The 21,959-nt window shown below is 40.6% G+C and overlaps 1 protein-coding gene across 1 annotated transcript in view; it reads right to left on the bottom strand.

Annotated features, from left to right (window-relative positions):
- Positions 1-21,034, bottom strand: part of PDLIM4 (PDZ and LIM domain 4) — a 262,578-nt gene extending 241,544 nt beyond the window's left edge. The window contains exon 1 of the mRNA XM_077473273.1: positions 20,867-21,034. Within this exon, the coding sequence (XP_077329399.1) occupies positions 20,867-20,959 (93 nt within the window). The 5' untranslated portion in view covers positions 20,960-21,034. The remainder of the gene's footprint in view (positions 1-20,866) is intronic.
- Positions 21,035-21,959: the final 925 nt, after the last annotated feature.

Below are 21,959 nucleotides of genomic sequence, written 5' to 3'. Positions count from 1 at the left end.
CATTTGTGAGGTCAGGCACAAATGTTGGATGAGAAGGCCTGGCTTGTAGTCTACCATCTAATTCATCCCAAAGGTGTTCTATTAGATTCAAAACCCTGTGTAGGCCAGTCAAGCTCATCCACCCCAAACTCGCTCATCCATGCCTTTATGGACCTTGCTTTGTGCACTGGTGCACAGTCATGTTGGAACAGGATGGGGCCATCCCTAAACTGTTCCCACAAAGTTGGGAGCATGAAAATGTCTTGGTATGCTGATGCCTTGATAGTTCCCTTCACTGGAACTAAGGGGCCAAGCCCAACCCCTGAAAAACAACCCCACACCATAATACCAAATAATTAGGACCAGTGCAAACTCACTCATCCATAAAGACATGAATGAGCAAGTTTGGGGTGGAGGAACTTGCCTGGCCTGCACAGAGTCCTGACCTCAACCCAATAGAACACCTTTGGAATGAATTAGAGTGAAGATTACGAGCCAGGCCCTCTAGTCCAAAATCAGCACCCAACCTCACAAATGTGCTTCTGGAAGAATGGTCAAACATTCCCATAGACCTACTCCTAAACCTTGTGGACAGCCTTCCCAGAAGAGTTGAAGCTGTTATAGCTGCAACGGATGGGCCAACTCAATATTGAACCCTCCGGTTCAATATGTTATCATGTATGTTATAATAATGTTATATACCATACATTACATCTCCACTGATACTCACCTCTACTTTAAAAGTATACCTCTCGACTGCTATCATATGGATATATCACATTCCAAACCTAGTTTCTATTATCTGCCCCATATTTGATTGCTAAGAATGTTTTCACACTAGAGCAGGAGTCTCTGACCAAATCTATCAGATCAAAAAGAGAAGATAAGGAGGAAGGAGAGAAAGAGGGAGTTGGTTCTAATAGAGAAGGGGTCTCCAAACATTCTAAACAATGTGCCAGTTTACTGTCCTTTAGACGTTAGGGGGCCAAACTGTGGAAATAGAAAATGTCCTGACATTAGTGGGAGTAAACACTGCCCCTTCTTTGGTATTATGAGGAGGAAAATTCATTGGTGTCAGTATGAGAAATAGGGTCCCTTTGTTGGTGTCTATGGTAGGAATTGTGCCCCATCATTGGTGTCAGTGGGCGGAATAGTGCCCAATCATTGGTGCCCGTGGCAGGAATAGTGCCCCACTGTTTGTGTCAGTGGGAGGAACAGTGCTCCATCATTGGTGTCATTGGGAGAAATAGTACCCCATCATTGGAGCCAGTGGATGGAATAGTGCCCCAAGGACCACAAAATCACTCCAAAGCAGCACAGGACCCTTCCCCAAGTATGCATCACATTTGTGATGCCCTGATGTGAACAGCCACCATTGAAAACAATGCTATTTCTATTGTCATGTGATTCTGTGTGACTCAAGTTGCATCAGAAATCACACTAGTGTGAACTTAAGTTTCTCGCAATACTCTGGTGCCCTTAACAGGCAAGTGTACTTAAAGTAACTGCCCAATTTGCCTATAACTAGAATTGCAATTGACTAGACCTCTGTATGCACATATGGTATTGCTTTGAAATAGCTGCTAAGGGCATTCATCATCTGTATGACCTCTTTGTAGCACTCAAAATCGATTTATATTCCCACACAACAAGCACAAAACCTGCAGTATTATCTAAATCCCCTGAATGCATTCCCAACTGGAAAAATAAAAAAGCTTAGAGCTAGTGTAGAAAAAATAGTAAATGCTCCCCTGCAGCTGCTTGTAAATTTTATAGCTGTGCTAGCCTATTCCAGCAGTCACAACCACAGCCACAAAGACTACACCTACGCACCATTGTTCTCAATGAAATGTGTGGCCAACTCAGAAATACATCTGTTATGTGTGCTTACATATACCTTTTGCTGGTTCAAGGCAAAAAAAAAAAAAAAAAAAAATTTTTCCCTAGCAAAAAGAACTAATAGGACTTCTACGGTACCGCACCAAATTAAAGGTAAAAACCCATCATTTTAAATATACAAAACATTAAAAATAGAAGGTTAAAAATATGAATGTCAGGCATCCAGGTATTGTTTCAAAACAAAATACAAATGCAGATCATTACAGCATATTAACTGAGCTTCTGGTTGATCACCAAGAGGATATCACATAGAATTCTTCATCTTTGATATGTTTCACACACACAAAAAAAAACAAAGTTTTTATTCTTTACTAGGTAATAAGAAGCTACCAAGGCCACTCATCACAGTGATGAGCCATTAATGAAACAGGGTAGGGCTTATGAAAGTGGCAGTACAACCAGAGTGCTCATGAATCTGTTTGAAGGTTTGGGCAGGCGTGTAGATGTGTACATTTTCATTTTGTAATAATAACTTGCAGAAAACCACTGTTAAGCCTCAGGATCAGATTTTCGGAGGAACATTCGTCCGTTTTTTGTGACATGCTAGTCTCATGTAGAAAGTGAAGATGTTGCTTACCATACAAAAATTCTTGTACGACAGAATTCAACTTCAGAAGTGACGTAATGCGTTGAATAGTTTAGTATGTGTTCTTTCGTTTCTGAGCATGCCTAGTCTTTCTCTTATGATTTTTTCAGATGAAAAATGTACTATCTATACGAAAATCAGACGCGGTGTTCACATACGATTAAAATTTTATAGGGGGTTATTTACCAAAGGAAATTCCACTTTGCACTGCAAGTGCATTTGGAAGTAAAGTCACTGTATATCTGAGGGGGACATGCAAGGAAAATAAATAAACAGCATTTAAGCTTACATATGATTGGATGATAAAATCAGCAGAGCTTCCCCTCATTTCAGATCTACCCCTTAGATTTAGAGCGACTACACTACCAAGTGCACTTGCAGTGCAAAGTGGATTTGCCTTTCATAAATAACCCCCACGGTGTGCACATCCAGCTTTAGACGTTCGGAAAAAAAAAATTGAATCAGCTGTCAAAAGCACCATACTAACTATCCTTAAAATCAGCAGATCGTTCATCGGATTAAATTTGACTTCTGATTTTCGTATTGTGTGTACAGGGCTTAAGTCTAATACAAGTGCAAATTATAGGGCCTGTAAAGTCTTTATTATGATGGATCCACCAACACTTAATCAAACAGTTCTCTTAACCAATCAGCATAACATATGAAATATAATACTCATTGACAAGTGAAGTATATGTAACAAATTCATAAGAATCAATATAAGTATTATAGCTATGGAGGACTGCACTATAAAAGGTATACACATATGAATATGTCATGTTAAAAAATACATTGCTTAAAAAAAATATATAAAACGATACTCCAAAAACTATTTTTGTAAACAAAAGTATAAAGTACTACAAGCATGCAGTCCCTAAAGCCACAAAACACAGCTAAAACAATGTAACCATTTATTTGCAAGAAGGAATGAAGTGAATCTCTAGATGTGCAAAGTGGCAGGTTCTCTTGATAGACTCCCAATTGTTACTCACCCCTGCTGCTCTATTCGTTTCCAAAATGCTCTATACACTATGCTTGAATAGAAGAAAGCATGTCACCTTCTCCTTTTACTCCTGAGATGCAGTGCTTGGGCCTGAGCAGTCAATCACCCCACCAGAACATTGTTTCAGGGGAGATGAGGTTAATAATGTTGTGTAAGCTCCAGCATCACTGATGTAAATGTACAACATACTGTACATTTAGGCTCTTTTTGGTGCTATAAAAATACCCCAAATAAATACAGTGGTGTGAAAAAGTGTTTGCCCCCTTCCTCATTTCCTGTTCCTTTGCATGTTTGTCACACTTAAGTGTTTCGGAACATCAAACCAATTTAAACAATAGTCAAGGACAACAAAAGTAAACACAAAATGCAATTTGTAAATGAAGGTGTTTATTATTAAAGGTGAAAAAAAATCCAAACCATCATGGCCCTGTGTGAAAAAGTGATTGCCCCCTAAACCTAATAACTGGTTGGGCCACCCTTAGCAGCAACAACTGCAACCAAGCGTTTGCGATAACGTGCAATGAGGCTTTTACAGCGTCCTGGAGGAATTTTGGCCCACTCATCTTTGCAGAATTGTCCTAATTCAGTTACATTAGAGGGTTTTCGAGCATGAACGGCCTTTTTAAGGTCATACCACAACATCTCAATAGGATTCAGGTCAGGACTTTGGCTAGGCCACTCCAAAGTCTTCATTTTGTTTTTCTTCAGCCATTCGGTGGTGGACTTGCTGGTGTGGTTAGGATCATTGTCCTGCTGCAGAACCCAAGTTCGTTTCAGCTTGAGTACACGAACAGATGGTCGGACATTCTCCTTCAGGATCTCTTGGTAGACAGAATTCATAGTTCCTTTTATCACGGCAAGTCTTCCAGGTCCTGAAGCAGCAAAACAGCCCCAGACCATCACACTACCACCACCATATTTTACTGTTGGTATAATGTTCTTTTTATGAAATGCAGTGTTCCTTCTACGCCAGATATACATGGACACACACCTTCCAAAGAGTTCCACTTTTGTCTCATCGGTCCATAGAATGTTGTCCCAAAAGTCTTGGGGATCATCAAGATGTGTTGTGGAGAAATTGAGACGAGCTTTGATGTTCTTTTTGCTCAGCAGTGGTTTTCTCCTTGGAACGCTGCCATGCAGGCCATTTTTGCCCAGTCTTTTCCTGATGGTGGAGGCATGAACGCTGACCTTAACTGAGGCAAGTGAGGCCTGCAGTTCCTTGGACGTTGTTGTGGGGTCTTTTGTGACCTCTTGGATGAGTCGTCGCTGCGCTCTTGGGGAAATTTTGGGCGGCCGGCCACTCCTGGGAAGGTTCACCACTGTTCCATGTCTTCGCCATTTGTGGATAATGGCTCTCACTGTGGTTCGCTGGATTCCCAAAGCTTTGGAAATGGCTTTATAACCCTTTCCAGACTGATAGATCTCAATTACTTTCTTTCTCAATTGTTCCTGAATTTCTTTGGGTCTCGGCATGATGTGTAGCTTTTAAGGATCTTCTGGTGGACCTTACTGTGTCAAGCAGCTCCTATTTAAGTGATGCCTTGATTGTGAACAGGTGTGGCAATAATCAGGCCTGGGTGTGGCTAGAGAAATTGAACTCAGGTGTGGACAACCACAGTTATAGTATGTTTTAACAAGGGGGGCAATCACTTTTTCACACAGGGCCATGATGGTTTGGATTTTTTTTCACCTTTAATAATAAACACCTTCATTTACAAATTGCATTTTGTGTTTACTTGTGTTGTCCTTGACTATTGTTTAAATTGGTTTGATGTTCCGAAACACTTAAGTGTGACAAACATGCAAAGGAACAGGAAATGAGGAAGGGGGCAAACACTTTTTCACACCACTGTAAATAGAGAGCTTACATAGGGACAGGACCCAGGTCTTCAAAAGACAAATGGAGCAGTGAGGCAAGGTAAATTGATAAATTACCTTTACCAGTTATGGTAAAGGGGCAGCACAGTGGTGTAGTGGTTAGCACTCTCACCTAGCAGTAAGAAGGTTTGCTGGTTCGTATCCCAACCATGGTACTACCTGCCTGGAGTTTGCATGTTCTCCCTGTGCCTGCATGGGTTTCCTCTGGGTACTCTGTTTTCCTCCCACAATCCAAAGACATGCTGGTAGGTTAATTGGCTTCTGTCCAAAATCGGACCTAGTATATGAATGGGGACCTTGGATTGTGGGCTCCTTGAGGGTAGGGACTGACATGAGTGTGCAATGTACAGGGATAGGGACAATTGTAGACACTCACTCAGGTTGAACTGGATGGACTGGTGTCTTTATTCAACCTAACTAACTAACTATGAATATTGATGATAGTACACATGCTCCCTAAAAAATCATTTTAATTCTTTGGACATGTGATGTCAGTTAAAAGAAAAAAAATGTGTTCCTATTTAATCCCTTAGTGACCTTTAATTAACCATAATCATACCCAATTAACTCCTTTCTCCCATGCTCCCCTTGGCTATTATGTTGGTAGTGCTTTGTATTCCTATTTTCAATATTATAATATTATTAAAGAGGAATCCAAGAGTCCAGTCTGGAAAAAAAAAACTGTAGCTGACGACTTTTAATATAGGGCTATTCACCTGTCCAGGAATCCCACAATGTCGGCACTCCAAGCTGATTCATCAATTGGCTTTGGGTGCAGGCACCGGCATTGTAAGTAAGGAAAACCAGTAGTGAAGCCTTCAAAATGTGCATGCGCAAGTCACATTGCGCTTTTTGAATGGTCCCGCCATCTCCTGTGTGTGGGCAAGAAGGCAGCGGAGGGAAGGAGGAGGGGCCGGAAATGGCAATCTTACCCAGAGGTGCCTGTCAAAACCAGGTACCCGCTCCCCCTTCCCTCTGAAAAGTGACAAATGTAGCAGTAAAGGGGGAGGTGGAGCTCCGCTTTATTATGCAAACTTTTTTCATTCATGTGTTCCTTTATTTCTTTAGTGGCGCATTTCAAAGAAAGAGTAGAATTTTAAAAACTGTCAAGATACCACTTCATTATATTCCATCTAGGATTAAAGTTATGGGACCAAAACCTCCTCATGTCTTCACTTTGTAGCTAACAGCCAAAGAATACAGAATGTTTTTTAGTCATTTTTTTTCTAAGTGGTTTGGATATAGAAGGCACCTTGCAGCGTTTTTGTTGATGAACCCTATGCTGAGGGACACTAGTCTATTCCCCAAAATAAACTCTAATGCCCGTACACACGATCGGACTTTCCGACAACAAAACCGTGGATTTTTGTTCGAAGGATGTTGACTCCAACTTGCCTTGCATACACACGGTCACACAAATGTTGGCCAACAATTACGAACATAGTGATGTACAAGACTACGAACGCTAGTTTTACAAGACCGAGCGCTTCAGACTCGTACTTGATTCCAAGCATGCGTGGACTTTTGTGCAACGGATTTGTGTACACATGATCGGAAAGTCCGATAACAAAAACGTGTTGGCGGAAAATGCATAGAATGCATTAAGATAAAAAAAACTTCTGACTTTACATCTCCTTTAATCTGAAACCTAAAACTAAAAATATTTCTTAACATTAAAGCCCAAGTTTAGGCTGCTCGCGGTCACGGGACTGATGAAAGCGCTGCGCAAACTGTTGGCGCTATATAAATCCTGTATAACAATAATAGTAATAATGACTATACAGGCAGCCATAGAGAAGAATTGTGACCTATACCAAAGTGAGTCATCCTATACATGACAAATGCTATGTCATCTCTTCTAATTAACCAATAAAGCAAGAGTAAAGTACAGGTGGAGAGACAAGTTGTTGTCTGGGGATTGAGCAGATGTAAAGTCTGACATTCTGATCGGTATTATATCAATCCTATACAGGCCAGATTTTTATTGTTTTGGGTCCATAATTTACCCCTGGTCTCTGAAATCCCAGCCAGGTGGAAACTAACTTCAAACTGCTTTGTATTGAGCTGTTTGCCTGGAATTATGACTTTTAAATATAGACATGTATTCTCAAAAGGAGAATGACTAATGCACAAAACCTAATTTAGCCTTCAAAAAAAGAATGTCTGACCTGGTGCATACTGTACTGCCACTAATTGTACTGCACTGTGAGATAACCATACGCCTTCCCTTCAGTACTGACAATCCTTCGATTTGGCCAGTGAAAGTTTCTTAAGCCTTACAAGGAGGGGAAATGCGATTAACATTCCAGTCTCATTGTTATGTAAAACCTGTGTTCTCCCTGATTGACTTGTTTTGGCCATAATCTGCTGTCACTGGGGAACCGTAGGGAGATTATGGTTCATCTAAGCATCTAAAATGAGGAAATCCCCTTCACTTGTATAAACAACATAACTGGTGCAGATCTGTCTCATTGTCATTTGGCATTCCCCTTCTTCTCATCTGCTCAATTATTTGAAACAGCGTTTAACATAACACTGTGCACAGTGACATTAACCTATAGAAGGGAAGAACTTCTCTTATCTGAGAAAACTTTGGTAGAGCAATAGGAAAAAAGCAAAATAGCAAAAAATTCAAAATAAAAACACACAAACTTGTTCACTTCTAGTACACAGGAGTTTATACAGCAGGATTGTAGGGGTGCAGGATTTATGTATTCATTCCTAAACTAAAGCAGCGTTTTTAAAACCCAACTTTATTTTTTTTTTAGTTTTAGATACATTTTTATACTTATGTCTGTGTTAATGTTGTGGAGACTTGACTTACCATCTGAACAAAAAGTGAGGGGAAACTTATGCAGTGGGGACCCAGAGAGATAGCAATAAAAACCTGTAACACATCAAACCTCATATAACCCTTTTTGAGGGGTGAGAGCTGGCTATGCAATGACACCAGACAAATCCAAACCTAGAGAAAGGTCGGCACTCCAATAACGTTCTAGAATGAGTGTTTTACTGAAGTTCCATATCACCAAACAACACCAACATTTTGAAAGTATTAAGGGGACAGATACAGACTTTGCACAAAACCTTCCCCATGCACCTTACTCAAAAGGCTAGGTATAATTTGGAGTTGTTGTCATTTTTGCCTAGTTTGCTGGAATGGGGCCTTCAGCTGCCATTGTGCTGTGCTAAGCTTCTGGTGTGTTCCTTTAAAGTCCACCCTAATACTAAAATTCCTGCATCTACAGACCTCCACGATCTAACACTAACCTATCTAGCCCTATACAGAAGAAATCAGTATGTGTACCTTTTTTTAAGCCAATCCGACCCGATCCCTCGCTGAGCTTTTAGCTGCGGCTTCGCTGTGGAGGCAAGTGCAGAGGACACATCTGACAAAAGAAGCCTCGTAGTAAGTCTATGGGTGGTGTCACTCCTCATTCATTACACAGCTGTTCTTGGCTATGTCCTCTGCAGAGCTTCGGTCGCTAGGGGACCGGATCGGTTTAAAAAAAAAGGTATGTATACTGATTTCTTCTTTACAGGGTTAGATAGAGTAATGTTAGATCATGGATGTCTGTAGATGCAGGGATTTTAGTGTTAGGGTGAACTTACACTTTAAATAGGAATGAGCTGCCAAAATTGGAGACTCTCATAGACTAAAGTTAGGACTGAAATATAAAGATGGGCCTTAGCGAGGCACTGCAGCTTCCACATATATTAGTGAATGTTGTGCAAAACCCTTTTTTTTTAACAAAAGTTGTTAGACTCCGTGATATTTTGTTGCTGGCTAGAAAATAAATTTGGTTTTGTTTACCCTGTGCAAGGTCCTTCCATGTGAGCCCGTAACTTCTAGCGAGTTTATATTACCATTTGTGTCCCTGCTTGGTAGAATCCTCCTATTTGCCCTGGTGACCATTGTCACCAAGACAGAACGTAATGGGAAATCCACAATTTGAGAGTTTTCATCAACACAGGAACATTCTGGTAACAACCGGATTGCAGACATCCTGAGAGCAGTTTAATGAAGAATTCCATATTTCGATGCACTTTAAATTGTGATGTCATCCTCTCCACCTCAGCCAATCAGAGTAAGCCTTATATTCATTCATATAAATACAAGGATTCTCTCGCATGGCAGAAAAGCAATCAGCCTAATTCTCTTTAATTCCGACAGCAGACGAGAAGCCATTTATATTGTTGGCAGAACACAGCACCGCTTACTGTATGACTGTATGTACCTAATGCTACAAGAGGATATTATACCACACCCAGTAGCTTCATTGCTTAGTATTGGAAATAGTTAATTCGGGTCAGCTCGGCCTAAATGAACTATTTAAAGTGCATTGGACACTGAAATACTGGAATTCTACCTTAACATTTGCCCGCTTTAGTCAAGTCAAATGAAACATTTTTGCTATACATAAACCATCACACCAACTTTAGCCATGCGGTTTAAAGCTTTTCCGAGAACAACTTTCAACGTTCCAACGATCCTCACCATCACTCCACTAGGGTAGCCCTAAGTTGCCTCATTATTATTTAAATATTGCATCACGTGTCAGGTTGGTGGCAGGACAAGGCTTAGATTTTCTGCTCTTGGAACAGTTGGATGGGGTCTGTTTGTCCAACCTCCCTCTAAAGTCCAAGGACAGCCTTCGTTCCTGAGAAACAAGCTTCAGAATGCCATATTTATAAAGCAGAGAATCTTTCATTCACCAAGATTCTCCGCATGTGACTCTTCCAAGCCTATGTGTTTTAAATGACAGCAATTGATCCTCCACCAGAGAACATCTGGTGAAAGTCATATTCAATGCTTTATAAACAGTGTCACAACAAGAATGCTGGCCATACTCTAGGCAATTTAAGCTAGCACCGCAGTAGTTTGGATTGAATATCTTCTACATTTCGTAATTTGAAACTGGGAAATAAATAAAAGTATGATTGGTAGATTGCTCTTTATTGAAACCTAAGAGAAAAACAAAATTGTATGTTCAATATAGGGTGACCGTGAATAGGCAACCCTCTATTAAATAACCATATGGGATCTGCCCCTCTTTGTACAAACGTCATGCCTCTGAGGCCTGCTGTGTTCCCCCTACTGATTCTGCCATTGTCCGGATATGGTGCATACATGGTGAATGATTCTGGTTTCTAAACAGAAAAGGGAGTGGATGCATTTTCCAAGATATAATTCTTCACATAAATTTAAAGCATTTATTATCACTTTCTTATTAATAGTTTATGACCCAACTATTCCAAGACCTCATGTGCATTGATGTCTTTGAAAGACTTCATATGAATTGATTGAATGGTAAAACAAGGGTCAATGCATTCAAAAGGCAGCATGCAGTTTTTTTTTTTACTAAAGCACTGCAATGCAACCCATAGTCCGAAATCAATTATACTCTAAAAAACTTAAAACAAAATGTACTTAAAATGCATATATAGTTATGCATTCAGAAGCTTTGAGATTGTTCTGCCTTCAAAGAGGAACTGCAGTCTGCTCACACAATCTGCAATAAAAACATATTTGCCATTCTGAAGCTTCTCTCCAAGCACTTTGCATATTATATATATATATATATATATATATATATATTGGACGGCACAGTGGTGTAGTAGATCTCACTTTCACTTAGCAGTAAGAAGGTTCGAATCCCAACCATGACACTACCTGCCTGGAGTTTGCCTGTTCTCCCTGTGCCTGCGTGGGTTTCCTCTGGGTACCCCGGCATCCTCCCACACCACAAAGACATGCTGGTATGTTAATTGTATCCTGTGTAAATTGTCCCTAGTATGTATGAATGTAACTTAGGGACCTTAGATTGTAAGTTCCTTGAGGGTAGGGACTGATGTGAATGTACAATGTATATGTAAAGCGCTGAGTAAATTGATGGCGCTATATAAGCAACTGAAATAAATAAATAATAAAAATATACTATGATTCTGTACTTGCCAAATACACTGCAGAAATCTCCCTCCACTGAGTCTGGCCGCAACCATTTTAACTGTGGGCAGCTGAAGCCACTGTCTGTTCACTTTCTGGACTTATACAGACACACAGAGGCAGCTCTGCAGCTCTCATTGGCCCTCGTATGGCTCATCCCCCCCTCCCATCCTGGCAAACTCTCATGAGAGTGAGGTATATAGCTGTGTATGATGTCATAAGCCTAGGCTTTTTACCAGACAAGAAACATGAAGTGGGCTGTATAAGGTATTTACTGGTAGAAAAAACATGTTTTACTATCCAAAGTTAAAACAAAAAGGGCAGAAGATTTAATATATGAAAAAATGACTAAAGTTCGCTTTAACTGACTACAGTGTATAGTCTTAGATGGATACTATTATTGCTTTTAAACGCATATCCAGTCTGTGTCGTACTTCTATGTTTTTCAGCCAAGTAATCTGTATCATCAGGCAGACATGTATATTCTATTTTTTGTTACAGCTAATCTAACCACACTGTCCTGATAAAATGAAGCCAAGAAAGTATAAAAAGGATTTTCCATATAAAAGCAAAATGTTTCCCCCACGATTTGTGGACTTATCTTCAATTTGACTAGTTGAAAATTTGAATTTTTGTTACATTTTGGTTTCCTATATGAATCAGGAATCATATCCTCAGCAACACTCTGTTGTTAATCAGACGTACCTTCTCCAACTATCCAAATATTTGGAACTGGATAACAAGAAAACATAAGAAGTGAGTTAAATCACATTTTTTTGGAAACTATCTATGTGCTGTCACTTGAGCATTTCTTTCTTAAATAAAGAGCGAAATTATTTCCCTCGATGGTCTTCAAAGTCTTATTTAAAAAAAATGAATAATTGTTCAATTCCTTTAGAGCACATTGTTTCTTATGAATATAGTCCTTGACTTGTGGACATATTCTGTATTCTCTGATTTGTAAAACTTCAGTTAAGCTGCAGTTGCACACATTCTTTGTTCCCTGTATATAGAACTGTTGTTAACCCCAACCGGGCCATCTCCTGTGCTGGGTGCCTGACCTTTTCTTCTAGGATTTCTTTGATAACACATCAAGTGCGCATTGAGGGGGATTTTAAAACAGCATTGGAGTCTGGAAGTGCAGTAATCGGTTGCAGATGTAAGAAGAGAGCAGTCCCCTTTTAGTATTTTGTAGTTATAAAAACGTTCCCTGCCTGATTAAGATACCTGCTTGTATTGTTCTAACAACGATATCTAGCAGGACAGGAGAAACCTTCAGACTATAAATTCATGCTAACCAGAAACTCTTCCTGTTTGCTGTAAGTAACTTGCACCTGTGACCAAACAGATTACCAAAGTCAACAAAGGCATAATGTGGCTTTTGTTGTTCTGCATATCTGTGAAACACTCTCGAAGCAGACACTCCTTTCTAGGGTGGGATCTGGAAAAAGTGCACCAAGACGTGTAACCACAGAGATTTGTCACGTTAGTGAGACAAGAGTCACGGCCATGGCAACAAAATGGTTTAAGGAGGAACTGTCACAATTTTTGTATTTAGATTATACGCAAAAGCGAGATTTTAAGGAAGGGTGAGAAAGCAATGATTCCACACATTTCTTCAAGCTACAGCAACTACTACACCTCCAGCTGCTGAATCACTTCGCAGAGGAATGACTACAAACAACTAGACAATACAATTAGGGCTGTTCATGTTATGAAACAAATACAATACCATGTAGGCATGGAGGGAGATAAGGTTCTAATGGATACTAAGCAGGGTGGACTCTGTTCAGGTGGCATTTTAACCGCTTGGCACAATGGCACGGCTGCGCAAATGGGCGTACAGGCTACATCCCCTTTAAGATGTGGCATTGTGGGCGCATGCTTCATGACCAGTTGCCCCCCTAGCATTTAACTCCTTCCCTGCCAGTGTCATTTATACAGTAATCAATGCATTTTTTATAGCACCAATCGCTGTATAAATGAAATTTGTCCCAAAATAGTGTCAAAAGTGTCTGACGTGTCTGCCATAATGTCGCAGTCAGGATAAAAAAAAAAAAAAAATCGCAGCTCGCCCCCATTACTAATAAAAAAAAAAAAATTAATAATAAAAATGCCATAAATCTATCCCCTATTTTGTAGATGCTATAACGTTTGTGCAAACCAATCAATATGTGCTTATTGTGATTTTTTTTTACCAAAAATATGTAGAAGAATAAATATTGGCCTAAACTGAGGGAATAAAATCGTTTTTTTTATATATTTTTTGGGGATATTTATTATAGCAAAAAGTAAAACATTTTTTTTTTTTCAAAATTGTCGCTCTTTTTTTGTTTATAGCGCAAAAAATAAAACCCACAGAGGTGATCAAATACCACCAAAATAAAACTATTTGTGGGAAAAAAAAAGGACGTCAATTTTGTTTGGGTGCAACGTCGCACGACCGCGCAATTGTCAGTTAAAACCATGCAGTGCCGAATCGCAAAAAGTGCTCTGGTCAGGAAGGGGGTAAATTCTTCCGGGGCTGAAGTGGTACCATCCCCAACTAGCATCGCTAATGATACTGTGACTTTATAATTGCAGCATATGATGCATCCTAATTCCTTTCATGGTGTATAGATTCGGAGGTCATACCCACTGGCAATGCTCTGAGTACATCTATACCCAATTTGGTCAGCATTCAAGACTATGGAAATATGCACTCATCATGCAGTGCCAATGGAAAAACCTTGGACATGCCTGTGCCTGCTGACTTTTTAGGCTTTATGAACACTGAAGCTTTTATAAATGCTTTTGAAAGGAAAAAATTCTCAAGTGCTAAGCGCATCCAGCTCTTAGGCGCGTATACCCTTGTTTGGGTGTGTCAGGTGTTCTTTATGCTCAAAAGCTCCTCTCCTGAACGCGACTTTTTTTTTTTCTGCCTCTAAATTTACTGCAGTTTAGGGGCCCCTGCCCCTAAACTCCAGTAAAACGCCTATAGTGTGCATGGACACATAAGCCAACATGGAGGGGCATTTAGAAGCAGAGAAAAAAAACAAAAAGCTCAAACACCTGTAAAAGAAGTGTTTTTAAACTCAAATGTGCATGAGGCCTTATGATCTCCATTGGGGGACAAACACAATGTATTTAATTCAAGTCAGAAATGTAGATGGTAGCACTGATACTGCCCATATACATTTTGTACTTGGCTGGAGCATTGGTGATTATTAAAAAAAAAAAAAAAAAAAAAAAAAAAAAAAAACATTATTTCTACATCAAGCTTTGAAAAGCCTGGTCATGCATGTGCAACTTACTGAGATGGAAGGAGGGGAACTTTTTCAGCAGAAAATATGTAGACATGGGACACACATCCTTTACGTGGACCATGATAAAATAATAAGCCAAAAACAATTTGTTAAACCACAAGTGCTTTTTTTTCCACAATTACTTTTCTTTTATACAGAGACTTTGAAAAGTAGTAAATGTAATAATATAGAGGCTGGCAGGAAGATTTGGTGTATATATGTATAACACTTTTGGTAGTTAAATTATGCATTTTAATAGATGTCTACATATCAGACCAAAAAGAGGGAAGATAAGGAGGAAAGAGAGCAAGGGGGAGTTGGTTCTAATAGAGAAGGGGTCTCCAAACATTCTAAACAAAGTTTACTGTCCCGCAGACTTTAGGAGGGCCAGACTGTGGCCAGTGGGAGTAGAAAATGCCCTGGCATCAATGGGAGTAAAGAATGCCCCATCACTGGTATTAGTGGGAGGAATATTGTCCCATTGATGGTATTAGGGGAAGGGATTAGTGCCCCATCATTGGTGTCATTGGGAGGAATATTGCCCCATTGTTGGTATCATGGGAAGGAATAGTGCCCCATCATTGGTGTCAGCAGGAAGAAAAGAACCCTGCAGTTGGTGTCAGTGGAAGGAAACGTGTCCCATCATTGTATCAGTGGAAAGAATAGTGCCATATTGTTGTTATCAGGGAAAGAAGTAATGTCCCATCACTGGTGTTAGTGGGAACAATAGTAGATCATCAGTGATGTTAGCGGGAAGATAGGACCCTGCAGCTGGTGTCAGGGGAAGGAATGGTGTCCCATCATTGGTGTCAGTGGGAGGAATAGTGACCCGTCAATGGTGTCAGCAGGAAGAAAAGAACCCTGCAGTTGGTGTCAGTGGAAGGAAAAGTGCCCCATCATTGTATCAGTGGAAAGAATAGTGCCCTATTGTTGTTATCAGTAGTTATCAATAGTAGATCATCAGTGGTGTTAGCGGGAAGATAGGACCCTGCAGCTGGTGTCAGGGGAAGGAATAGTGTCTCATCATTGGTGTCAGTGGTAGGAATAGTGCCCTATTGTTGATATCAGTGATAGGAGTTATGCTCCATTGTTGGTGCAGAAGGAATAATGCCTTGTATCAGTGGGAGGAATAGTGTAACAAGGGCCTGATAAAAGAAAGTAAAGGGCCTAATCTGGTCCCTGGGCCGTAGTTTGGAGACCACTGCAATAGATGGAGAGTCCCTCTAAAAGAGGAACAATTGGGAGCTACGAAATGTGGACCAGCGAGCATTATATGGTATTGCTGCTATTTACCCTGGCCAAACATGGGTCAAAAACCATCCACATTACAGTATATGATCAGCCACAGACAGCGAGAAAAAGAAGCCTCATACAGGCTCTGAGTTACTCTTCTAGTTGATGCTTCCACATTGCCAAGGACTTTCCACCTGCTTCTATGTAGCAGTGTTGTACCATTCGTGAAGCACCAGTACTGTCACATGGGGGGGAAAGGGTACTGAGTATATTCTTCAGTCTCAGACACTAAATGAAGAATCAGCAAAAGGAAAGGTAAGTATAGGTAAGTATATGCCAAATAGGACAGGGGCATTAAAGCATCTCTGTATGAACAAAGCACAGATTGGCTTGTGTGGTTGTGTGTGTGTGTGTGTGTGTGTGTGTGTGGTTTCTCGGGGGAAAAGGTTACTCACAAAATATATAACCATGAGTATTTTTTGCAGTACCAACTATTTCCGATCCCAAGAGGTACCGGACACCTTTCCTGTAACTAAGAATTGTTGCGTGAGAAGGGAGATTGCATTTAAAAAAAAAAAAAAAAAAAAAAAAAAAGCATATGGGTTAGTGTAGTATGTTTGTTGTCAGGTCTGGTTATGCTACTGGGACCTGAGCAAGTCTGTAATGTGCCGTGGGACATGTCTAAAGCCTGGTACACACGATCAGATTGTTGGCCAACAAAGTCTCAGACTTTTGTCCGAAGGGTGTGTGCCAGGAAATTGTCTTGCATACAAACGGCACACAATTATTGGCCAACAAACACAAACTTAAATACGTACTACAAGGAATTTCAGCTCTTGAGCGGCACCCTTTGGACACCTTCTGCTAATGTCGTGTTTGGTGAGCACTGATTCTGAGCATGCGTGTTTGTACTTTCAACTTTTGTGTGACGGACTTGTGTACAGATGATAGGAAAATCTGACAACGGACCGCCGCAAATTTACTAGCCTGCTATCCAACATTTGTTGGCGGAAAGTTGGACAACAATTGTCTGAAGGAGCGTACTAATGGTCGGATTTTAGGCCAACAGTCTGTCATCACACAATTCCCTGCTGAAAATCCGATCGTGTGTATGAGGCTTAAGTTTAAATATAGTAAACAGAAGTATATAAATAGCTAGCATTAAAAAACACAACCAGGCACAAACAAAAAAGAAGCAATGTATAAATAAAACATCTGCAATAGAAAACATTTTTTTTAGATAAGCATAACAAAAAATACCAATGTAAAATAGATTAAAATATCAATGGAATTTTAGCAGCTGAAACAAAAATACCAATGGAGATAGACTTCCTCTCCTGATAATCCTTTTTTTTTTTTTTTTTAATCAAGGTGACCTGTTTTATAATATCAGAATATTTCTGGTGGTCACTTTAACCAATGGTCTGTAGCTGATATTCAAGAACAGTCTCTACTTTAGATTCGCTCCTGTAAGTGATCGTCCCTGTTAATGTCACACTAAAATTTCTGCAGGTTCACAATAAAGCTGAACTCTGAAACCTGAAAATATTGTCTAAATACATTCATTGTGTGTATTCTTACTTGAATCTTGGTGCACTTTGTGTATTTCGGCCCAACCATGCATTTTACCACCCCTAACCACAGATCTAAACTTCTAAAAACTTAACCAGGCTTAAGGCCCATACACATGAAATGAAAATCAGAAGTAAAATTTTTGTCCGAAGAACGATCTGCTGATTTTCGGATCGTTAGTATGGTGCTTGCGACAGCCGATCCCGTTTTTTCGTCTGACAAAAGCTGGATGTGCAGACTAGTATACATCGGGAATCCTCATATCGATCATTGAAGCATTTCTTGAAAAGGACTTTAAACCAGGTTTTGGAACTACATGTCCCCTGATGCTCATGCACTCTTCTGTGTAATTGAGCATCATGGGAAATGTAGTTCCAAAACATCTGGGGTGCCAAGGTTCGCCATCACTGGCCTAGGGTGTTACATTCAATCCTTATACCTTATTATCTGGTCTTTATAAATGAAAGCAAACACACCTATAAGCCAAAAGTTGTTACTGCATCCCATTAGACCACACCAACTGTGCAATCACAAGATCGCTGTTATTCCTTACATACCCACCGCATGATATTCACACCTCCACACAATGTTAAATCCAGTCCGTAGCACAGATAAATCCAGAATGATTTTTGCTATGGTCTGCATTTGGAACGACACCAATGTGTATACATTCTAAAGGCATGTTAAGAGTAAGAAGCATGTCCAGAATGTTTCTATGAGCACCTTACTTACATTAACTGCACCATTGCATGAGTGTGTATGTTCATATTTACAAAGCAAGTATTTTTCATATATTTCATGCTTTGGGATGTGTTTTTGGTGTGATGTTCTATGTGCATTAAGCCCTCATTCACACTGGAGCGACTGACAAGTCGCACCCTATTGTCCACAATGGTTCAAATCGGTGCCTTTGAGGTGCCGCATCGACTTGAAAAAGTAGTTCCTACGATACTTTTGGCGATTTCAGGTGCAACTTGCATAGATATCCATGTATGAAGTCGCACAGTTGTCTTCCAAGTCGCACTGACATGTGGCTTTGAAATCATGAGATTTCAGATGAAGCGTGTTTTAAAAGTCTCATTCACATAGAAGAGGAACTTGCACCAAAAATGCAGAAATGTGAAATTGTGAAGCAGCAGTAGAAAAAGGCACCCATATGAAAACCGTGTTTTTGGAAACAAAGTGTTTCCTACAGTTACATATATAAATGAAAACAAAGAGTTCAGTTCCATAAACAGGGGCTTCTGCACGGCATGTGCAGGAGTGACGTCATCGCGGCTCCAGCCACTCACACAGCCAGAGTCCGAAAAACCAAAGGCAAGACGGGTGAAGATGAAAGCCTTGTCACAGATGACAGATCACCTCTGGAAGGGCTTCATTCTAAGGTAGGTTTCACATAATGTGCTAGTATGTGATGCATACTAGCACATTATGGTTTTACCTCGCAGGTTCCAAAAAAAAAACAGCAGTTTACTATGGCTTTAATCAAATAGTTTCCCTAGAAATAAATTGGTGGGTACTTTTTCTGTTCCCACTACAATTAAAGTCAAAAGGTTTTTTATACTTTAAAAGGCATTGTATGCATTAAGATAAGAAGCCTTCTGTGTGCAGCAGCACCCTCAGCCCCCCCTAATACTTTCCTGAGCCCCATCTCTGTCCAGTGATGTCTACGACTGCCCCAACCATCCAGGACTCTCCTCCTGACTGGCTGAGACACAGCGGCGGCGCCATTGGCTCCAGCTGCTGTAAATCAAACTCAGTTAGCCAATCAGGAGAGAGAAGGGGTGGGCCGAACAGCAGCTCTGTGTCTGAATGGATACAGAGAGCTGCAGCTCGGCTCAGGTGCCCCCATAGCAAGCTGCTTGCTGTGGGGGCACTCAACAGAAGGGAGGGGCCAGGAGGTCCAGCCAGGGACCTCCGAAGAGAAGGATACGGGCTGCCCTGTGCAAAACCAACTGTACGCTACAGGTAAGTACAACATGTTTGTTAATTTTATAGAAAAAAATAAAATAAACTTTACCACCACTTTAATAACAGACACGTCTGCTGAAAAAATGCACTCCCCTTAATATTTATGCCATCAGAAAAAGATATGACGCAAAGGTTTGCTGAAGTTACGACTCTCAAGAACGCGGTGACGTACAACTCTATGACGAGTCGAGAAAATGAAGTTCAATGCTTCCAAGCATGCGTCGAAATTGTTTGTGAGCATGCGTAGGAATTTTGCACGTCGGGATTGCCACAGACGATCGCATTTTTTGGACAGGAACTTTTCCCAACCATAAAATTGAGAGCATTCTCTCAATCCTTTGCTGGCTGGAATTCCGCCAGCAAAAGACCGATGGAGCATACACACGGTTGAATTTTCCGACCAAAAACTCTCATCTGTCTTTTGCGGGCCGATATTCCGATCGTATGTACGAGGCATAAGTGTATGTAAACTCTACATTTTTCTAATTTGCTGTCTCTTGGTTTGTTAAATATATTATCAAAAACATTTTATCTGTTCGATAAAAAAAAAACTAAAAAAAAAAAAAAAAAAAATGCTGTTTATCCAACCAAAAATCTAGTAAACTGTATTCTTTGTGTATTCTCTGCTTCTGGAATGTTATCAGATAGCATTGTTCCTTGCCATCTCTGTTGCCTACACAATACCTCCTCCTGGTATGGAGAAGAGAGCGAGGTGTTATATAGTCTTAACACAGTGCTATATGTTCCTAGCACACCCCTTGTCCTAGCGGGACATCGCTATTATCAGTTAGCATTATTCCCTGATATCTCTGCGGGCTACTAAAACACTGCCCTCATTTATAGAGAAGAGAGGAAAGTGTATAGTCACTACAGTGTTCTGTAGTCCTAACGTACTCCCTTGTCCTAGGGTGACAACACTGTTATCAGTTAGCATTGTTCCCTTCTCTCTCCACAGTCTATAAAGCACATCTCCCGGTTATGGAGATCAGAGGGAGGTGTTATGTAGTCCTAACACACTCCTAGTTGTAGAGTGACAAAGCTGCTCAGTACGGTTGTCATCCAAGGTTAGGGCATGCAGGATTACCAGGAAATAAAATGTAAAAAAGGTTTAAAAAAAATAAATAAGGTAGTAACCACTTTTAGGACTAGTAATATGAAATACTATTCATTTTTGCTCTTGGGTTTAGATATTTGAAAATCTAGAATCCTTTTATTAAAGCCAATCAGTTCAATTGATGAGAAGAAGAATGAGCAGAGAAGTGCAGGCATCATCTGAGATGTCTCCAACACCCTCCAGCCTGGAGACACTTAACTGCTTCACCAGGTAAGTTACAAAGTGTCAGCCAGGGAATAAATAATAAGAGTCATAAGAGTGTACTAAGTTCTGTACAACTTCTAAACAGCAAAGCTCTTCAATAAAACTCCAAATAAGCAAAATAAAACAAGACAGACACGTTATCTTCTAATACATGAAATATTCCCAGGCATCATAGAAAAGTAGGGTCACCTACCCTAGAAATGGTGAGAGGAGTGCTGAAGTCCTTGCCTCCCACCAGTCTGAATCCCCAGGGAGAGGGACCATTGAGGGTGACAGTCTGTGCCATAGTGTACAGTCCTTATCCCAGCACTCCAGCAATGAGCTCTGCACTCAGCTGCTCCCAGCTACTTCTCAGCACCGCTTACATGTAATCTCACTTCCCCGGCATCCCTGCAGATGTGCACTCTCCCAGCTCATTCCTGATTGGCTCTTGGTGTTGGATGTGTCACTTCTCCATCCTTTTATACATTCTGGATAGGAATCCTCAATCAGTATGGCTTATGTATGAAAGCAGCCTCATCCAAGAAGAATTAGAAAATAATGGACTCTTAGAATGAAAGGGGGACATCTTTATTAGGAGAATCTGTACCTGGGGAGGGGGATCTCTACTGGGGGGAAACTGTTTCGGGGGTATGCTGTACTGGGGGGGAAACTGTATTGGGTTGTGTGCTGTACTGGGGGGAAACTGTATTGGGGGGTGTGCTGTACTTGGGGGAAACTGTATTGGGGGGTAGGGGTCTATACTAAGGGGGTTTTGGCTTGAGGAGGGAGGTACATGTTGTTGTACTATCTACAGCACGGTTTCTCAAATAGGGTTCCTCCAGAGGTTGTCAGGAGTTCCTTGAGCAATAAGCAATTTCTGCCTCCCAGATAAGTTCCCGCTGATACCACTGATCTTTTTAGCTATCTATAATGGGGTAATTCTTCTCAATGACTACAAGTGTCAGGAGCATTCTTCCCACTGACCATCACACTAATGTATGTACAGTATATGTAGTTATTTTTAGCAGGGGTTCTCTGAGATTGGAAAGTTATTTTAAGGGTTCCTTTGGGTTGAAAAGGTTGAGAGAGGCTGATCTACATATTTGCATTACACTCTCCTGCTCTCTATAAGCTGTGCATTATGCACTCCTGCCCTCTGTATTCAGTGCATTACGCACTCCTTATCCCTGCATTCTGTGCGTTACCCGCATCTGACCCCTGCATTCTGTGCGGTACCCGCTCCTGACCCCTGCATTCTGTGTGTTACCTGCTCCTGACTCCTGCTTTCTGTGTGTTACCCACTC

Source organism: Lithobates pipiens, unplaced genomic scaffold, assembly GCF_037356315.1.
Source record: "Lithobates pipiens isolate NorthernLeopardFrog02 unplaced genomic scaffold, aLitPip1_a1.2 Scaffold_8, whole genome shotgun sequence".
NCBI classification, from domain to species: Eukaryota; Metazoa; Chordata; class Amphibia; order Anura; family Ranidae; genus Lithobates; species Lithobates pipiens.
This window is presented reverse-complemented; position numbering and strand designations above follow the sequence as displayed.